General features: G+C 49.3%; 1 protein-coding gene across 5 annotated transcripts in view; it reads left to right on the forward strand.

Annotated features, from left to right (window-relative positions):
- The first annotated feature begins 12,974 nt into the window (after nt 1-12,974).
- Nucleotides 12,975-17,822, forward strand: part of GYG2 (glycogenin 2) — a 31,663-nt gene continuing 26,815 nt past the window's right edge. For all 5 annotated transcript variants that reach the window (XM_082375770.1, XM_082375771.1, XM_082375772.1 and 2 more), the window contains exons 1-2: nt 12,975-13,117; nt 16,701-16,842. In XM_082375770.1, coding sequence (XP_082231896.1) covers nt 13,111-13,117; nt 16,701-16,842 — 149 coding nt within the window. In that variant the 5' untranslated portion in view covers nt 12,975-13,110. The remainder of the gene's footprint in view (nt 13,118-16,700; nt 16,843-17,822) is intronic.

Here is a 17,822-nt window from a genome sequence, read left to right on the forward strand (position 1 = left end):
CCAGTGTATCTCACTTCGGGCGATGGAGTGCTATGTCAGGACCCAACTGTCCGGATGGAGGGACCCTTCCTCTGTGGTCCTTACCTGTGCGGGTAGGCTCTGGTCCTCACAGCCTACCTCTCTGAGCTATCCCTGGCTCTCGGCAAATGCCCTTTGTAGAACATCAAGGTTGGAAGGATGGTTTTTTGAAATTTGCAAATTTAAATTCTCCCTCAATCATTTTTTTTCTTTTCTGATGGCATGCATTTTCTTAGGATATCAACCTTTTCTCACCCAACAGAATTCCCTAAAGTCATGAGCTATTCCTCTCTTGGTAATGGCTAAAAACCAAGCGTTCTTTCTGACAAATACTGTAGGATCTCACTTACATGTGGAATCTAAAACAGCCAAACTCATAGAAACAGAGAGTAGAATGGTTGCTAGGGGGTGGGGGGCTGGGGGAAATGGGGAGATTTTGGTCAAAAGGTACAAACGTCCACTTATAAGATGAATAAGTTCTGGGGATCGAATGTACAGCATGGTGGCTCTAGTTAACAATACTGTATTCTATACGTGAAAGTTTTTAAGAGAGTAGACTTTAAGTATTCTAATCACAAAAAGAAATGGTAATTATGTGACAGGATGGAGGTGTTAGCTAAGGCTGGGATGGTAATCTTATTGCAATGTATACACAATGTACACCTTATTGTATATATATTGTATATATCACAATGTACACCTTAAACTTCCGCAATGGTACATGTCAATTATTATCTCAATAAAGCTGGGGAAGAAAAGAGCTCTTTCTGACATTTTCTTCTGGAAGCGTTTTTTGCTTGGATTCTGTAGGCATGCAGCACTCCACATGCACAGATGATCATTTCAGTGGCTTTGGCAAGATTTTCTTCTCTCTTTCCATGGCACATTCACTAGAAACTTAATATTCTGTGATAGTTCATTTTGTACACACATATATGTATCTGGGGGAGTGCAGCTCACTTAATGCCCGTATGTTTCTACTGACATCATAGAATCTGACTTTCAAATGGTGTTTACTTCTGACGGCGGGGAAGCTTGTTCATTTCTGAGACTGTTTAATAGGATCTGCGTGTGCATCTGTTCTTTTATCTTCTTTCAGATAATTTAGTGTAGATTTGGTGGCTTTTTCGTGCAGACATTTGGACGACACCTTTATCTGAGTTCATTAATCAGTTTCTTTGAAACTCCTCGTGATTCATGTTCGAGAAGGTTTCCAACATCTCACACATTTCAAATGCAAGGAGCCATCATCTGTAGTAGAATCATTTCTACCTTCAGCAAATGTTTTGTAACATTTTGTTTGTTTACTGAATTCACTCTTTCTTTGCACCCTCTGGTTTCTTATAAAAGCAGCTCTACGCTCCCCCAAAGGTGGACACGTTCATGCAAACCCTCTGTTACTTTTCTGGCTGTGTTAACCTGAGATAGTCATTCTTAAATCTCACAGATCTTTCTTTTCATTCATTGACAAGTGTCACGTTGAAATGTCTCGTGAGGCAGGTGACAGATTTCGGATCCCCATCTGTAAAACCGTGAGCCTCGGGCAGGTACATATGAGTTCTGCTCGTTTTCGACAGCTTTTCATAATGCAAATTCTAATAGCAGCAGCCAACCGTGTAATTCTCTCCTCGAATTCTTGCTCTGAACCCATCAACCTTTTCAGGACACCTTAATCCATTTTCACAGGGACCTTGAATTTTTTTTTTTTTTTTTCTTTTTCAATTAAGCCCACTCAGATAGTGAGAAGCAAGTCATCGGAAGTTAATCACCAGCCTTAAAAAACCGACGGTTCAGGCACCGTTTCTGAGAAAATAATTCCTCTTTTCACTTGTAAACTCACGAGGGGACATTAGTTCTGGAAAGCTGCCTGCTTTGGTAGAAAGAGCAGAAACCTGTCTTCTGATCCTGTTTCTTACGATGACGGTGACGCTGAAACCAGGCGGACGAAAGCCCCTGTGTTTCCTGAAACCCACCATTCTGACGGGGCAAACTTTTCTTTGGAGAGCCGCCTTCTATGTTAACAATGTATTTCTTGAATCTTCACATTTCTGGGACACACCCTTGGCGTAAATCACATCTCCAACCCTGGCAGCTTTCACCTTGGCCCCCAAAGCAGGTGGTACTGTTACGGGTCCGGGTTCTTGGCCTCCTTAAGCAGTAGAAATTGATCAGAGGCCGAACAAGAAATTGAGGCCAGGCTTTATGGGGGCCCTGCTGCAGCAGGTGGGGGAGTGAGAACAAATAACAAGTTCCCTTGCTTGCTCGCTCCCTGGGGGGGCTGGGGGGGCAAGCTTGTTCCTTAAATGGGCTGAGGGTACAGGTGGGTCCAGGGGTCGGGCTGGAGTGGAGGCTTAGGTGGGCCCAGGACCCTGCTTTCGCTCCCGACCCCCTGCTTTTGCTCCGGGCTCTTGAGAAGTGGCAGGTGGGCTTTTTGGTCTCTTTGTATCTAACTGGCCATCAACTGCCCGAACTGCGCATGCGCGCAGTTATTTTTAGTCCCGTACATTTTCTTTGTACGTTGCTGCCCCAGGAGATCTTCGTCCAGGCCCAAGCCCTGCAGCAAAGGGTCCCGGGTCCCAGCCTGTCTCGGTACTTTCAAAGTATTATAATCTCTTCAAATGACTTTTTGAGCACTTTGCCTGTTTTATTCCCGGGGGATGGTTTTTGCCGCTTCTTGGGCGTCCTCCAAACTCCTCTGGTTAGGAATTCCGTGGAGGGACCATCCATGAATCCAGGTCCGGTTGTTGTCCGGAGATCTGTTCTCTGCCTCTTGTGTAGGTGACCCCGACACGCCGAGCTCATGCAGAAGTGGCCCCTTTCCCATCTCTTGGTCTCTTGGTTCAAAACACAGGGTGCGTAGTTACCCTGCAGATGGGCAAAGTGAGAGATTCTGCAGCTTTGTGAGGATTTGGGTCTAGGTGATAATTGCCTTTTGAGCCCATCAGAGGCTGCTGTCTTCCGGCCCATGAGAGAATTACGTTTCCCATTTTTGCCCTGGCGGCCCCCTGAAAGTGTTAAGATCTTTGTTCTGTGCAGAAGGGATACTGTATGCTGCATGGATTTTATTCCACGTGATAACTTCTCCATGCAAACGAGACCTTGGACCTGAAGAGAAAAGAATTAATGAGATGCAGAATTCCATGTGTTGTCTTGTGATTCTAATGACTTTTCTGTAAAGGGAGAAGATATGTATATATATTCTGTAAAAATAGAAATACGTTTTACTTAAGGGTAGTTAAGCCTTAGAGCTGCGGAAATTTCATTTTTTTCCAATATATTATTCTTGGGTCTATAGTCTTAAAAATCTTTTAAAACAACCTGCACAACAATTTCAAAATTCAGTAAACAAAAGAGGAAGTATTAGATATTAGTTTTCACTAAATTTACTAATGAAAATTTCCCAAAACAGAGACGGTCCTCCAATTCATATATCCCCAAGAATCTTGTAAAATTAGAGTCTCCTGACACTGAGAAGGCCCATAGTCATTTTATATTAATTAATTCAGTTAAACCGAGTTCCATTTTATTTTTACAAATAAACATTTTCTATGACACAAATGAACTTAACTATGAAGCAGAAAGAGACTCACAGACACAGAGGACAGACTTGTGGTTGCCAAGGGGGAGGGGGGCGAAGGGAGGGATGGATTGGGAGTTTGGGGTTAGCAGATGCAAACTGTTATATTTAGGATGGAAAAACAGCAAGGTCCTACTGCAGAGCACAGGGAACTATATTCAATATCCTGTGATAAACCATAATGGAAACAAGTATGAAAAAGAATATTAAAAAAAGAAGAAATGACACACAAACCTTAAAAAACTTAATTATATAACATTTTAAAAAATAAATTGAAAGAAATAAACATTTTCAATTTGGCAAACAGAGAATGATTTATTACACCATCAAGCCAATGTTAAATCTATCAGTCAAAGAGTAGCAATCTAGAAAGTGAACAAAATAACTGATGTTCTGATTAGAAACACCAAGTGTCAGTTTGAGTAATAGTAATGTCAATGACATATACATATGTTCTATTTTAGTAGGAAGACATGAAAAAAAAACAAACATTTAAGATACATTAAATATTTTACGCATGTACACATACACATGGGTGTCATTGACAGTAAATTGTTAGTAAAGATATAACTAGTTCCAAGGTTGACTGGGCAGGTGTAGTGTATTATAGTCACCACCATGCACCCTCCAGGGTCAAAGTGGTAACTATAGAATTCAGGAGATTTACAAAAGAAGTCTCCCCCAGAGTGCTCAATTACTTGTGGAGCCATTGTAAATTTGTGAAGTGGCTTTAAAATTAGTTTAGCATTTTTTTAAATCACAGTTGAAAAAAACGGGTAATCATCAATATCTTGCAAATTGCTATAGCCCTCGCACACTAGGGAATCAGAGATTCCCATTGGATGTCCCATGGAAAAGGTCACCATCTGCTATGGTGTTTTTAATGTAAATGTTAGTCTTGGTGGGGTTATTCGCTGCCTATTCTGCTTTCTTTAGAAATCCAATGTCTTCTAACACAACTTCTGTCTGAGCCTGTTGGTGAAAGGCTCGTGACATTTCCTGGGAAAGAGAGAAAGAGGGTCAAGGTGTCCAGGGGCCAGCCCCGTCCTGTGAACCCTTATTTGCAGGTCAGACCCATAAGGGATTAGAATTAGCTTGTCTGGTTTCACACCATGTACTATTCTGGTTCCTGACGCTGAAGGGCCTCGGTGCTGTGGGTTGGCCTCTGCCCCAGTGTCATCTTCCTAACGGAGGCGTGTCCCCCGCAGTTCCAAATATAAATGCAGTGCACATCCCTGCTTTGCAGCTATCTCCCTCCTCATCCCAGCCATCCACCCCTTCTCACACTGGCATGCGTCCAACATAACTGCTCCTCTATGAATAGCTGGGGACGCATAAATGGTCTGTGGAAGCACAGACGACGTCCCAAACTCCCCTCAACTGAAAATAAAAACAGCACTTGGACCTGACAAACATGGAACATTTTGCCCCTGGGGTGGAGGGCTGGGGGCAAAATCTGACACGCTCACCTTTGGCCATAGACCAAAGGGGAGATAGTTAGGGAGATGGGACCATTGCAGTCCCAGCCCTTTCCCCTACCCCGCGCGTTCCCTCACCCACCTCCTCTGCCCAAACTTTTGTTCTCTATCTTGTATCCACTTCCCACATCTTATGCAGTATAACTTTTTATTGTTTATTGCCTGGCTTTTTCCCCTCGCCCCCGCCCCCAGAAGGTACATCTATAAAAGCATGGGTGTGTCCGTAACTCCTAGAGCAGTGACTGGCATACAGTAGGTGCTCAATAACTATTTATTCAGTCAACACTTGGAAGAATGAATGAATCTGTCTCAGCTCAGGCTTCCGTAATAGAACACCACAGACTGCGGGGATTCAACAACAGACGTTTTGTTTTTCGCGGTTCTGGAGGCTGGGTGTCTGACATCTCCGGGTGGGCAGATTAGTTTCCGGTGAACCTCTCTTCCAGATTTATAGACGGCTGCCTTCTTACTGTGTCCTCACATGGTGGAGAGAGAGCTCTGGTGCCTCTTTTTCTTCTTCTAAGGACGCTAATGCCATCATGGGGGCCCTACCCCCATGACTTCATTCAAACCTGCCCAGGGGCCCATCTCCTAACACATCCCACTGGGGGTCAGGGCTTCAGCATGTAGATTTTGGGGGACACACACATTCAGTCCATAGCAGGATTTCTTATTTAGGCCACAAACTTCACATTACAGAGGGGTTGTTTCCTCTTGTTATTCTAGCTAAAGACCTTTATGTGATGAGATTAATAGAGATAAGAACAAATGTGAGGTTTTAAAATATATATATTATGAAATAGAATGTGCCAACATTTGGAACACCTCCAGGTGACCCATGCATGATATTGCAAGATCCTAAGTGGAAAAAAGATCCGTCTGAAGTTCAAGATAAAGCTGTGGATTCTAACTTTATATAGAGTACAAAATTCATTGATTGGTATCCAGATTCCATGCTGAAATCATGGAACCTTAAAGAAACTACCAATTATCAAGTTTTGGTGTGGCATCAAAGAAGAATGTCAATTGTGTGAAAACCCTATTAAAATATTCCTCTCTTTTTTAACTACCCATCTGGGGGAGGCCAGATTTTCTTTACCCATTTCAACCTAAACTATTATTGCAACAGAACAAATGCAGAAGTAAATATGAGAAATCAGTCATCTTCTATTAAGCGAGACATGAAAGAGATGTTCAAATGTGTAAATTAATACTACTCTTTCCCTCTCCCCCAGTTTTTGTTTGGGAAAATAAATTTATTTTTCTGTCACAATATGCTATTTATACAAAATGGAATGGGTTTATTATTATTGTTATCTTTAAACTTATTAAATGAATAAATATCAAAAATTTTCAGTTTTAATTTCTAATACAGAAAATATGGATACTTATAAATAAATATCTAAAAATTTCAGTTTTAAATTTGAATATAGAAAACATAGATATTTATAGATAAGTATCTAACATTTTCAGTTTTAATTTCTAATACAGAAAATATGGATATTTAAAACCTACATAAGCAAAAGCTCTTTGGGTTTCTCACTAGTCTTTCAGAGTGTCACGAATCCAGTGACCAAACTGCTTGAGGATTTCTGCCATGTGGTATAAATTAGGATGCTTTCATGCTGAAGTAACAGAAAGTCCATCTCAAAATAGCTAACACTATAAAGACAGTATCTTGCAAGGGGACTTACTGAGGTTTAGGGTGTCTGGATTGGGGATAATTTGAGGATTTAATGGTGTTCTCTCATGGGTCACCAGGCATTAACCAGTTTCACTCATGGCAGAAAATGGCTCTGTAGCTCCAGCCATCACAGCCTCACCCACTAATATCTGGAGGCCCAATTAAGGCCATTTCCTCTTTTGAGAGTGAAGACCTCTTTCCAGAAGCCAGCAGCTGACCCCGCCTCATTCCTCACTCACACACAATGGGCCACACAGCCCCTTGCTGAAGTTGAAATGCATAAATCCTGGAGGAATAGCCCAGTTCTGTTAAAAACAAATAACAGAAAAATCAATGGCGGTTGAGTGGTAACCAGTAGCATGTGACGTAAATGCTTTGCTTCATGTTTTCTTGCAATTGTGGTCCTTCATATCTTACTAGGTTAATGTGTACAGATAAAATACAGATATATAAGGACTTCCCTGGCAGTCCAGTGGTTAAGACTGTGCCCTTCCAATACAGGGGGCGTGGGTTCCATCCTTGGTTGGGGAACTAAGATCCCACATGCCGCGTGCCCAAAAAATTAAAAAAAAAAACACAAACGGATCTATCACTGCAACTGGGACGCACACATATACAGATGTATACATACTGCAGACTTCTTTTCTCTCCTTCTCTCACTTATCTTTCAAGGTAATTCATAGGATCTTTGTCACAAAAACGTGGCCAGCGACCCAGTTGGTTGGCATATTCTTCTAGCTCCTGGGCTTGAACTATGCCCCTCACAGGGCCCTGTAACTTTCCAACAATGTTGCAACTGCCGCACCAACGAAAGACTCAGTTTCTCTGAACGGCTCCCGGGGAGCAGGCAGGCTCACTTTCGCCGCGGGCAAACCTCCTTCCTGCGGCACCCCCAGAGGAGACCGCCTTCCGCTGACGGCGCCCCCCGCTCCCCAGGTGCCCACCGTCCTGGCTTCCTGGAGACCCTCCCCCTCCCCCCGGGGAACCCGGCAGCGCCACGGCAGGATGCCTGCTCTGGGTTTGAAAATGGACCTAACCTTTGCCCAGGGGTCTGGGAGGACTGCCTGTGGCTGAGTGCCTTCTGCCCTGCTTTACGGGCTCCGAGGCAGAGATGGAAGGAGCGGGTGGGAGAGCATGGGCGCAGGGGCTGGGGGCACGTCTGCGGAAGTGGGTGCTGGCAGACGAGGCAACCTGCTCGGGCCTTCCCACCCTCTCTAGCCCCTCAGGCTCCCACCGGTCCCTCCCCACAAAGCCCAGATGTCGGCAATCGGAACCACGGTTCTCAACCTTGAGGGTGGACGGTGCCGGGAAGGGGGGGCTTGTTAACACAGGGTAGGAGAGACTCAGTTTCCTGATGTTCGGGAGGCCTGAGAATGTGCATTTCTCAGGACTTCCCAGGGGACGCTGATACCGCTGCCGATGCAGGGCTGACCCAGCGCTGACCCAGGGAAGCAAAAGATGGGGGGGAGGGAGCGCTCGGAGTGAAACACAGCCTGGGGGGGGGGGGACCGGCTTGGGTGGGTGGGCGGGAGGCGATGCTTACTTCTCCCAAATGTATCCACCGCCCGGCTTATTTCCTGTCCTGCTGTGGCTTGGGTAGAATTCGGGATTCCTAGGCTTCTTTACCCGCGGGAAAGCCTAATGAAATGGTGCGTTTAGGGATGGGGTTGAAGGAATCTGCCTCCTCAGTGTCTGGGTTTCAACTTGGCGTGGAAGGTCCTCATTTTCTCCCCAACCCGGCAAGGACGTGCCAGGATCCACGCCCCCTCCCCCAACCTGGAATGTAGCTTTTTTTAACCCTCTCTTCCCCTCTGGGCCAAAGAAATCCCCTCCTTCTCTCAGCTGGTGTCAAAACAGAGACACAGGGCTTCCCTGGTGGTGCAGTGGTTGAGAATCCGCCTGCCAATGCAGGGGACACGGGTTCGAGCCCTGGTCCGGGAAGATCCCACATGCCGCGGAGCAACTGGGCCCGTGAGCCACAACTACTGAGCCTGCGCGTCTGGAGCCTGTGCTCCGCAACAAGAGAGGCCGCGATAGTGAGAGGCCCGCGCACCGCGATGAAGAGGGGCCCCCGCTTGCCGCAACTGGAGAAAGCCCTCGCACAGAAACGAAGACCCAACACAGCCATAAATAAATAAATAAATAAATAAATAAATAAATAAATAAATAAAAAAATAAAAGAGACACAATTGTCAAGCTGTCACAACTGGGGAAGGGGAGCTCCTGGCACCTGACAGGTGGAGACCAGGGAAGCTGCTCCAGACCCCACAGGGCACAGGATGTGCCCATGACAGCAAAGACTTCAGCCCCCTATCTTTCTATCTTTGGATCTATCGTATCTATCATCTACCTATCTATTATCTATTATAATTCTATTATCATTTACCTGTTAGATCTATCATCTATGTATATCTATGATTTATCTGTCTATCATTATCTCTCTACGATTGTAGTTTGAAACCCTGAATGGTCCTCTCCCCAGGGGCACAGTTGGTGATGTGTGGAGTCGTATTTGGCTTCACTTTGTGGGGTTTGGGTACCAGGGACGCTGCCCCACACCCCCCAGTGCACCGGACACCCCCACATCCGAGAGTCACCCAATTCTGAACGTCCCTAGTCCTGAGGTGGAAATGCTGCTGGCGGGTAACTTCTAACCCAGGGCAAAGGGAAAATTTTGGAATCTCACCACCCCGCACTGTGGACTGAAGGACACAGACGCTGTCTGGGACGTTTCAAAGGGGACCTCTTGTCGTCGGAACCCTCTGGTGGGTCCTTTTCCCCATCCCCAGTGTCACACAGGAGCACGGCACCCCTGGGGCAGAAGGAGGCCAGAATGGGGCCAAAGGGAATGACCCTGTGGCACGGATGAGTGGGGACACTTGGCAAACACTGGAGACAACAGCCAGACAAGCACAGAGGCTGGGAAACCGTTCCCTTCCTCTGGAAGCCAGGGGGCTGCTGGGGGCTGAGGAGACCTCGGGGCTCAGAACGGACCCTTCCTGAGACTGTCCGGCTGCATCAGAAGCACCTCGACCTCTTTCAGGTTGCCTGGCAGGGAACAGGAAACCAGCACTGTCATATTAAGTAAGTCAGACAGAGAAAGACAAATATCATTTGATAGCACTTACATGTGGAATCTACAAAAATGATACAAATGAACTCGTGTACAAGACAGAAACAGAGTCACAGATGTAGAAAACAGACTTATGGTTACCAAAGGGGAAAGGGATGTGGGAGGGATAAATTAGGAGTAACGGGATTAACCGGTACACACTACTGTATATAGAATAGATAAACAAGGACCTACTGTATAGCACAAGGAACTATATTCAGTATCTTGTTTTAACAAGATGGAAAATAAATGGAAGCAGATTCTTTTTACTAATCTTTTACTAAAAAGAAAGATTCTTTTCTATAATGGAAAAGAATCTTGAAAAGAATATACATACAACTGAATCACTTTGCTGTATACTAGAAAGTAACACAACATTGTAAATTAACTATACTTCAATTTTAAAAAACGGTTAAGGAAAAAAACAAAACCAAACCAAAACCAGCACTGACTGCGGAAGAGTCTCCCCCTGGTTGTTACTCAGGCCCTGATGCTTCCACCAATGGCTCAGAAGCTGCAGGGATTTCAGGGAGACGTCTAGAGGCTCAGTAAGTCCTGCAGACATCTTGCAGCACCCCGATAATAAGTACGTGCACATAGTGCCCAGGGGGCGGGCAGAGGGGTCCGTGCCCTTTTCCTGCTGAGGGAGACCAACCACACTTTCATCGCATACGAGATCTGCATTTTGGAGACAGCGTGATGAGGTGGGGTCCTGCCCTAGCGTTTTCCAGCCGGCCTGGCCCAGCTCTGTCACCTGGATGCGATTTCTGAGATAGCGCTGAGCCCATCTGTGACGGGTTGCTGAAAACACCTGCGGTATCTGTCCCTCGAGGCCGATGGCTACCCATCCACGGTGCTGTCTCTGTGGACAGATGCCCTGAGACTCTGGGCTCTTGCCTCATCCGTCTCCCTACTTGTCACGGGGAATCCCCTTCTCACTCCAAGGCAAGTGAGCCCTGATGGCTTTTAAGCCTGCAAAGCCCCCTGTTCCCCATGGGGCACGAAATCCAGCAAAAAGCCCAGACAGATACCCCAGTCTGCTGGGCGATGGGTGACATCCACACCTTAGTGCGCTGATCGCTAAGGAGGTTTAGCATTGGCTATGTCCTCTCTTAAGACTTTTTCTGTCGCTTCTTGAGCTTAAATTGTACCAGTTCCCAAAGTGGGAGGTGTGGAACCCTGAGGGGGCGGGTTCCCCGAGATCAGGACATCCGCGTGGGAAGAACTCCTTTGTCTTTGTTAAAACTATGTTGAAGTTTGCACAGATGGTGGAGAAGCGACATGGGGCGGGGGCGGGGGGGTGAGGCCTGCTGGGGCTGTAGCTGGTGTAGTGGAGAGGTGACCCCCGCTGGGACGCCTCCTGCCCACCCCCCAAGTGACATTTTCAGAGCAGGAAGCCCCATTGCTCAGTTCCTGCAGAGCAGGAATGTCCATTCCTTGTGTCGATCCGTGTTCCCTGGACCCTTGATCCCGCAGGACATAACAACGTGCTGGATGGGCAAGGTGCAGCAGGTGGGAGAATTCCTGAGATGCCGCCTGGTTTCTCGGGCCCTTGATCCCGCAGGACATGACAACGTGCTGGATGGGCAGGGTCCAGCAGGTGGGAGAATTCCTGAGATGCCGCCTGGTTTCTCGGGCCCTTGATCCCGCAGGACATGACAACGTGCTGGATGGGCAAGGTCCAGCAGGTGGGAGAATTCCTGAGATAGCGCCTGGCTTCTCGGGCCCCTGGTGCTTACGCGCTCCTATGGCCCCAGCCAGTGGCTGCATTCTCCCTGAGGACAGCATCTGGCCCACTCCTCTCTCCCTCTCTACAGCCCGCCGTGGCTCACAGGGTTCAGATGACGACTCGTCCACTCATGCGGGCATGCACTCACACGTGCATTAATTCCCTCCTCACCCACCCCTGCGTGCACTCACTCATTCCATTCGTCCACTCCTGCAGGCATTCACAATTCATTAATTCACTCGCTCACGCATGCATTCATTCATAAATGTATTCCCTCGTTTATCTACTCCAGTCATTCATTCATTCATAATTCCCTCACTCCCTGACGCACGTATTCAGCAGCCGAGGTGCCCATCACTCACTTGTTTTCGGTTACTCTCTCCTGCGTGCACGCACCGTGCACACTTGCACGCCCCTTTCCTTCGCTCACTGAGCGTTCGTTCAGTAAGATCACGTTTCCAGCGTGGCCTCTGCCCGGGCAGCGCGCCGGCCTTGGGCCCGGCCCGGGAGGCCACTGCAAACGTTTACTTTACTTTGGGGCTGGCCGGTGAAAGGTGAGGTGTCCGAGCGGAGACGCCGCAGCCTCCTGGATCGGGCGGGGAGGGGTCGGGGGACCGGGGCGGGGCGAGGGGGCCCGGCGGCCGCTGCCCCCTCCCGGCTCTCCTTCCGGGGCGTCAGGGGCACGAGGCGGCGCCGGCCTGGCGCGGGCTGCGGGGGCCGCGTGGACCGGCGCCCGGGGCGGCAGAGCGGGGGCGGGGCCGGGGTTCCGGAGCGCAGCCCAGCCGGCCGGGCCGAGGCGCTGGGGCGCCGGGGACGCGTGGTGGGCGCAGGGCAGGGGCGCCGGCCCGGGCAGAGGCTGCCGGAGCGCCGCAGGGGCCGGGGCGCAGGGGCCGGGCGGCGCGGAGGCGGCCTGGGCGCGGCGGGGTCTTGGCGCTGAAGCTGCCCGAGCGCGGGGGAGGATCGGGGCGGGGCGCAGGGGTGCGGGAGGCCGGGGGGCGGGGGAGGCCGGGCGGAAGCTTCGGGGGCGCAGAGGAGGTGCTGGGCCTGGGGAGGGGCGCGGAGGCGGCCTGGGCGCTCGGGGGGCCTGGGGGCGGAGCGGGGCGCGCGGGCTGCCCGAGCGCTGGGGAAGGGCGCGGGTGGGGGGCGCAGTGGTGGTCGCGTGGCGAAGAGTATCCTGCGGGGCGAGGGGCGCCGGGCCAGCCTGGGACACAGGCTGCCCGGGGCGCGGCGAGGCCGCTGGGGACACCCGGGCGGGCAGGGGCCGCCCCGGAGCGCGGAGGGGACGTGGGGAGCCGGGGGGAGGGGCTGACCCGGGGGAGGGGCTGTAGGGCGGTGCTCCAGCCCCGGGGCGGGGCGGGGGGGGTCTGTCTGGAATGCCGAGCTGTCTCCGCAGGCCTGGACCTCCGCGCGGGTCGCCTGCAGACGACGCCTCCGCCAGGCCCTGCTCGAGGCCGCCCCCGCGCCCAGGCGCACTTGGCCGCGCGGTGCCCACGGCGCGCTGGGCCTCAGACCATGCCGGGTGAGTCGGGAAGACCCCTCGTGCTCAGCCTCCCTGCTCTGCTGGCGCGGCTCCGATTGGCCCGCGCTGGGGGCACCCCCGCTTTGCGCGCGCAAGGTCGCCCCCAACCCCTCAGCTCCCACGGTGCGCCTCCCCAGTGCTCCCCGGGGCTGGAGAGCTTGGTGTCCCTGGGGCAGGGGGTGATGGGGGTCTCAGCAGCTGGGAGGCGGGCGAGGTTTAGTACGGTCAAGGGGCGCTGAGATTTGGTAATTTTCTTTCTGTAAGAAAGTAGCCCTTGGAGATTAAATGGGCTGGTTTGTTGGCCAGCGTGGAAACGCGTGGGCGTCTCACGGACGCGGAGACCCGTGGGAGTTCATGCCCCTACGGCTCTGGGAAGACAGAGCCTTTGGTTCCCCTCACCCAGCCTCCCCCCGCCTCGAGGTCAGGTTGGAGGCGTAACTGGTTATTCCGATAAAGATCCAGGCTTAATTCCGCAGCAGGCCGACCGTGGCCAGATGCTGGGACTTCGGCGAGCCCTGGCCCCCCAGGGCTGCAGTTCGGTCCTGACTGCCTTCTCTTGGGTCTGGGGGGGACATCCGATTTGGACAGTAGACCTCCAAAGCTTAGAAACGTGATGATGAAGGAGTTCCCTGGGGATCCAGTGGTTGGGACTCCGTACTTCCGATGCAGGGGGCACGGATTCCATACCTGGTGGGAGAACTAAGATCCCACATGTTGCGACATGGCCAAAAAAAAAAGAAAAGTTCCCAAGAAATGTGATGATGAAACATAACCTCCACCCATGGGAAAGATGCCCGTCCTGTTCTTATCATGAAGACATCCCGTGCTTGCACCAGTCCGGGCCTGAACATGCATGAGCGCATTTTTAAGAAAAAAAAAAAAAAAATCTGGTTACTTTTTATTCAGAGGAGCGATTTGGTAATTCAGCGAGCGGTTTCCATGCTTCTGTTCCTCCTCTGTGCCTTAGAGAGGAGAATTCTTGGGGCAGAAAAGGCAGATTTCCTGCCGTGTGCTGCGGTGTGCTGTCAGATTCTCCGCAGAGAAGCAGAAAAGTCGTGTCTGTTCCAGGCGGCGGTTTGGAGCTCTGCAGAGTGAAAAACGCATTTTCTGCCAACCCGCTGGGGTCAATATAATGGTAGCATTCAGGAGGGACGTTCGGACACATCGGCCACGGAATGTGCCAGAAAGAGCCCATCTGGGTATTCAGCACTTTGCAGGGAACAAAAAACACCTTTGAGTGAAAGAGGAGGGGCAGAGGACGAAGCCGGGATGTTATTTCGGGGCAGGGGCCGGGGGTTGGTTGTAAGGTGGGTGGAGTAGAGAAAGAGAAATAAACATTTCTCCCAGACCCGTTATAAAACCGTCAGCCACCGCCGTCTTCAGGATGAACTCGATTTTGCGACATTTTTTTTTTTTTTCCCCAACCTGGGGTTGGAGGACAGCCATCCGTTCTACTTCTGTTTTCCCACCCTGCACGCATGCCAAAATCCCCTGCCCAGTGCCCTACCTGGTGGAAACTCAGCCTGTCAATGCGGGAGGCTTGGATAATTGCCGCGTGTTTTTTTGATGCCACGCCCAAACCTGGCAGCTAGGAGTTTCTTAAAGGTAAGGTGGTGTTGGAATCTGCAGACTTGTCCATGAAGTTTTCAGCCTTTGTGATATTAACATCCACGGGTCTGCCTTTGCACCTGAGATGGAGATTTTATCCAGGCATGATTTTGCACCATCATGCACCGGCCCCTGGGGGCCGGCCTTCGGAGTCATGTGTCTTTGACCTAGAACGTGAGGTTGAGTCTTGGGGTCGCTGGAGAAAGGGGGTCTTCTCTTCGCCGGAGCTGTCTTGTCATCCTGTTAATAGAAGCCATAATCCCTCCCCCTAGCAAAGGGAGAGTCCGGTAGCTCCGTAAAACCCTCTGTGCAGACCCAGCCCTTTCTCTCTCCTCCCGGAGATTTGGAAGCTTTGGACAGTTGCCCATCACTGCTGCCTGGTCCCACTGTAGCCCACCTGCCCCATGCCTCAGCCATCTGGGTTCCCAGAGACCTCCCAGATGATAGTCTATAGATAGATAGAGATAGGTGATAGATATAGATAGGTAATAGATGAATGATAAACAGTTGGATAGACAGATATTAGAAAATGATAGATGGATAGAAAAATGGGTGCATGGGTGGATAGCTAGACAGATATCTTTTGGGCTGCAGACTTGAGTTCTGAGGTTTGCTGTCTTTTAATACTCAGCTCACAGTGGCAATGCCAGGAATTCTCATTCCCTCTTAATCCAGGAAGAAACCCAACAACGTGTAGACAGGAGCTCGTTGGAACGGGCACACTTGGGTGTTTATCCCAGTGGAATGTCAAGGTTAAGATGCCAGCTCCAGGAAAACCGGCGCCAGAAGCTTGGGTCCTGGTGTTCTGTTTGGCGTGACCGTATCTTTGGGCCGTGCTCTGGGGAGGGCACAGCGTCTGGAGGGGAGGACCGTCTGGTCTTTGAGAACTGAGCTCTGTGTGTTCCAGCCGTGGGCTGCGAATTCTAATTTCTGTCGACAGCAGGGGAGCCGAGGCCTGGATTTCTTGATCCCATTGTTTTTATCCTGGCAACCAGCTCCTGGGGGCCCCAGACTCACATTGTTTCAAAGTCCCCGTAAAAGTCAATGTCACGAGTTCACCCTTAGGTTCAAAACTGCCATAAATCGGATTGGCCGTCCGAGTGTCTTCCTCTGCTGTGGAGGCATTAGGAAACTGAGAGCCTTTTGGTTAATGAGACAATATATTTTCCCTTCTCCCATCTCCTCGGCCTCATATATCCTTGAGTTGAAGTCTTTCCAACAAGTGGGTTGTGTGGAATTGAATTAATGGCTTTGGCCGTTCCTTCTGAGAGCGCAGTTCTTTTGAGCTGGGCCGGAGTCCTCATGGTAACTCAGATAATCCAAGCTTTGTTTCCACCTTTTGCTTTGCGTTCGCCCAAGACCCAAATATTTTGGGTGAGTTTTTGAGACTTGAATGCAGAATCAAATAAGGGGTCTGAGCTATGCCCATTTGCCGTGTTGCAGCACCAGGAAGATTTTTTTAAATTGAAGTATAGACGATTTACAATATTGTGTTGGTTTCAGGTGTACAGCAGAGTGATTCAGTTATACGTATATATCTATATTATTTCGACTCGTTTCCCTTATAGGTTATTACAGGATAATGAATATGGTTCCCTGTGCAATACAAGTAGGACCTCATGTTTCTTTTATATACAGTAGTTTGTGTCTGTTCATCTGAACCAGGGAATTTTAATCGTGCTCTACTTGGCTTTGTCTCCCTCATGTTTAGGGTTTCCTCTTTTCCTGTGTGTGTGTGTGTGTGTGTGTGTGGTTTTTCTTCTTTTCTTTTTCTTTTTTTTGTGTTGAAGAAGAATTTTTTTTGCTTTATTTTGAAACAAAAGGATGCATGTGAAATGTCCTCGATGCATATTTTAGAACAGCGAACAGTTACTCAGAGTCGTGAAGCTTGAGAGAGTTGGAGGTGACCGTCAGCCCCACCGTCCCATGAGACCTGTCGGAAACATGACCCTGTTGTTTTTGTTCACGTCCACAGTGTCTGACCAGGCGTTTGTCACGCTGGCTACCAATGACGTCTACTGCCAGGGGGCCCTGGTGCTGGGGCAATCATTGCGGGACCACAGGGCCACCAGGAGGCTGGTGGTGCTGGTCACCCCTCAGGTGTCCAACCTGCTCAGGTAAGACTCAGACACACACCTGGTCCTTCCTCCTGAAGAAGCAGGTCCTCCGCGCTGGAGCAGGTCCCAGCCATGGTTCATGGGCCCGGGCCACCGGCTGTCCTGGGGGGCCTCAGACACTTGCACAATGCCCTCCAGTTGTTATTAAAGGAGGAGGCTCTTCCAGGGGTGTGGCCAACTTCAGAATCCTTGTAGACAACACTCTGTGTGGGTACCGTTTCCTGTCTCAACTACGGAAATTCAAATGCCAGTTATTTTGGGGGGGAGAGGGCAACTTTGAGAAGCAACTGTCCTAAGCTAAGTTAAAGATTCTTTTTTTACGTTTTTATTGAAATATAGTTGAATTACAATGTTGTATTATTTTCAGGTGTACAGGAAAGTGATTCAGTTATATGTACATACATATATATTCTTTTTCAGATTGTTTTCCCTTATAGATTATTACAGGACATTGAGTAGAGTTCCCTGTGCTCTACAGTAGGTCCTTGTTGGTTATCTATTTTATATATAGTAGTGTGTATCTCTTAATCCCCAATTCCCAATTTATCCCTCCCCCCTTTCTCCTTTGGTAACCATAAGTTTGTTTTCCATGTCTGTGAGTCTGTTCCTGTTTCGTAAATAAGCTCATTTGTATCGTATTTTATATTCCACGTATAAGTGCTATCGTATGATATATGTCTTTCTCTGACGTACTTCACTTAGTATGATCATCTCTAGGTCCATCCATGTTGCTGCAAATGGCATCCTTTCATCCTTTGTTATGGCTGAGTAGTATTCCATTGTATACACGTACCACATCTTCTTTATCCATTCATCTGTCGATGGACATTTAGGTAACTTCCATGTCTTGACTGCTGTGAACCGTGCTGCTGTGAACATTGGGGTGCATGTATCTTTTTGAATTAGAGTTTTTTCCGGATATATGCCCAGGAGTGGGATTGCTGGATCCTAAGGTAGCGCTATTTTTAGTTTTGTAAGAA

The sequence above is a fragment of the Balaenoptera borealis genome (assembly GCF_965194805.1).
Source record: "Balaenoptera borealis genome assembly, chromosome: X".
Classification (NCBI taxonomy): domain Eukaryota; kingdom Metazoa; phylum Chordata; class Mammalia; order Artiodactyla; family Balaenopteridae; genus Balaenoptera; species Balaenoptera borealis.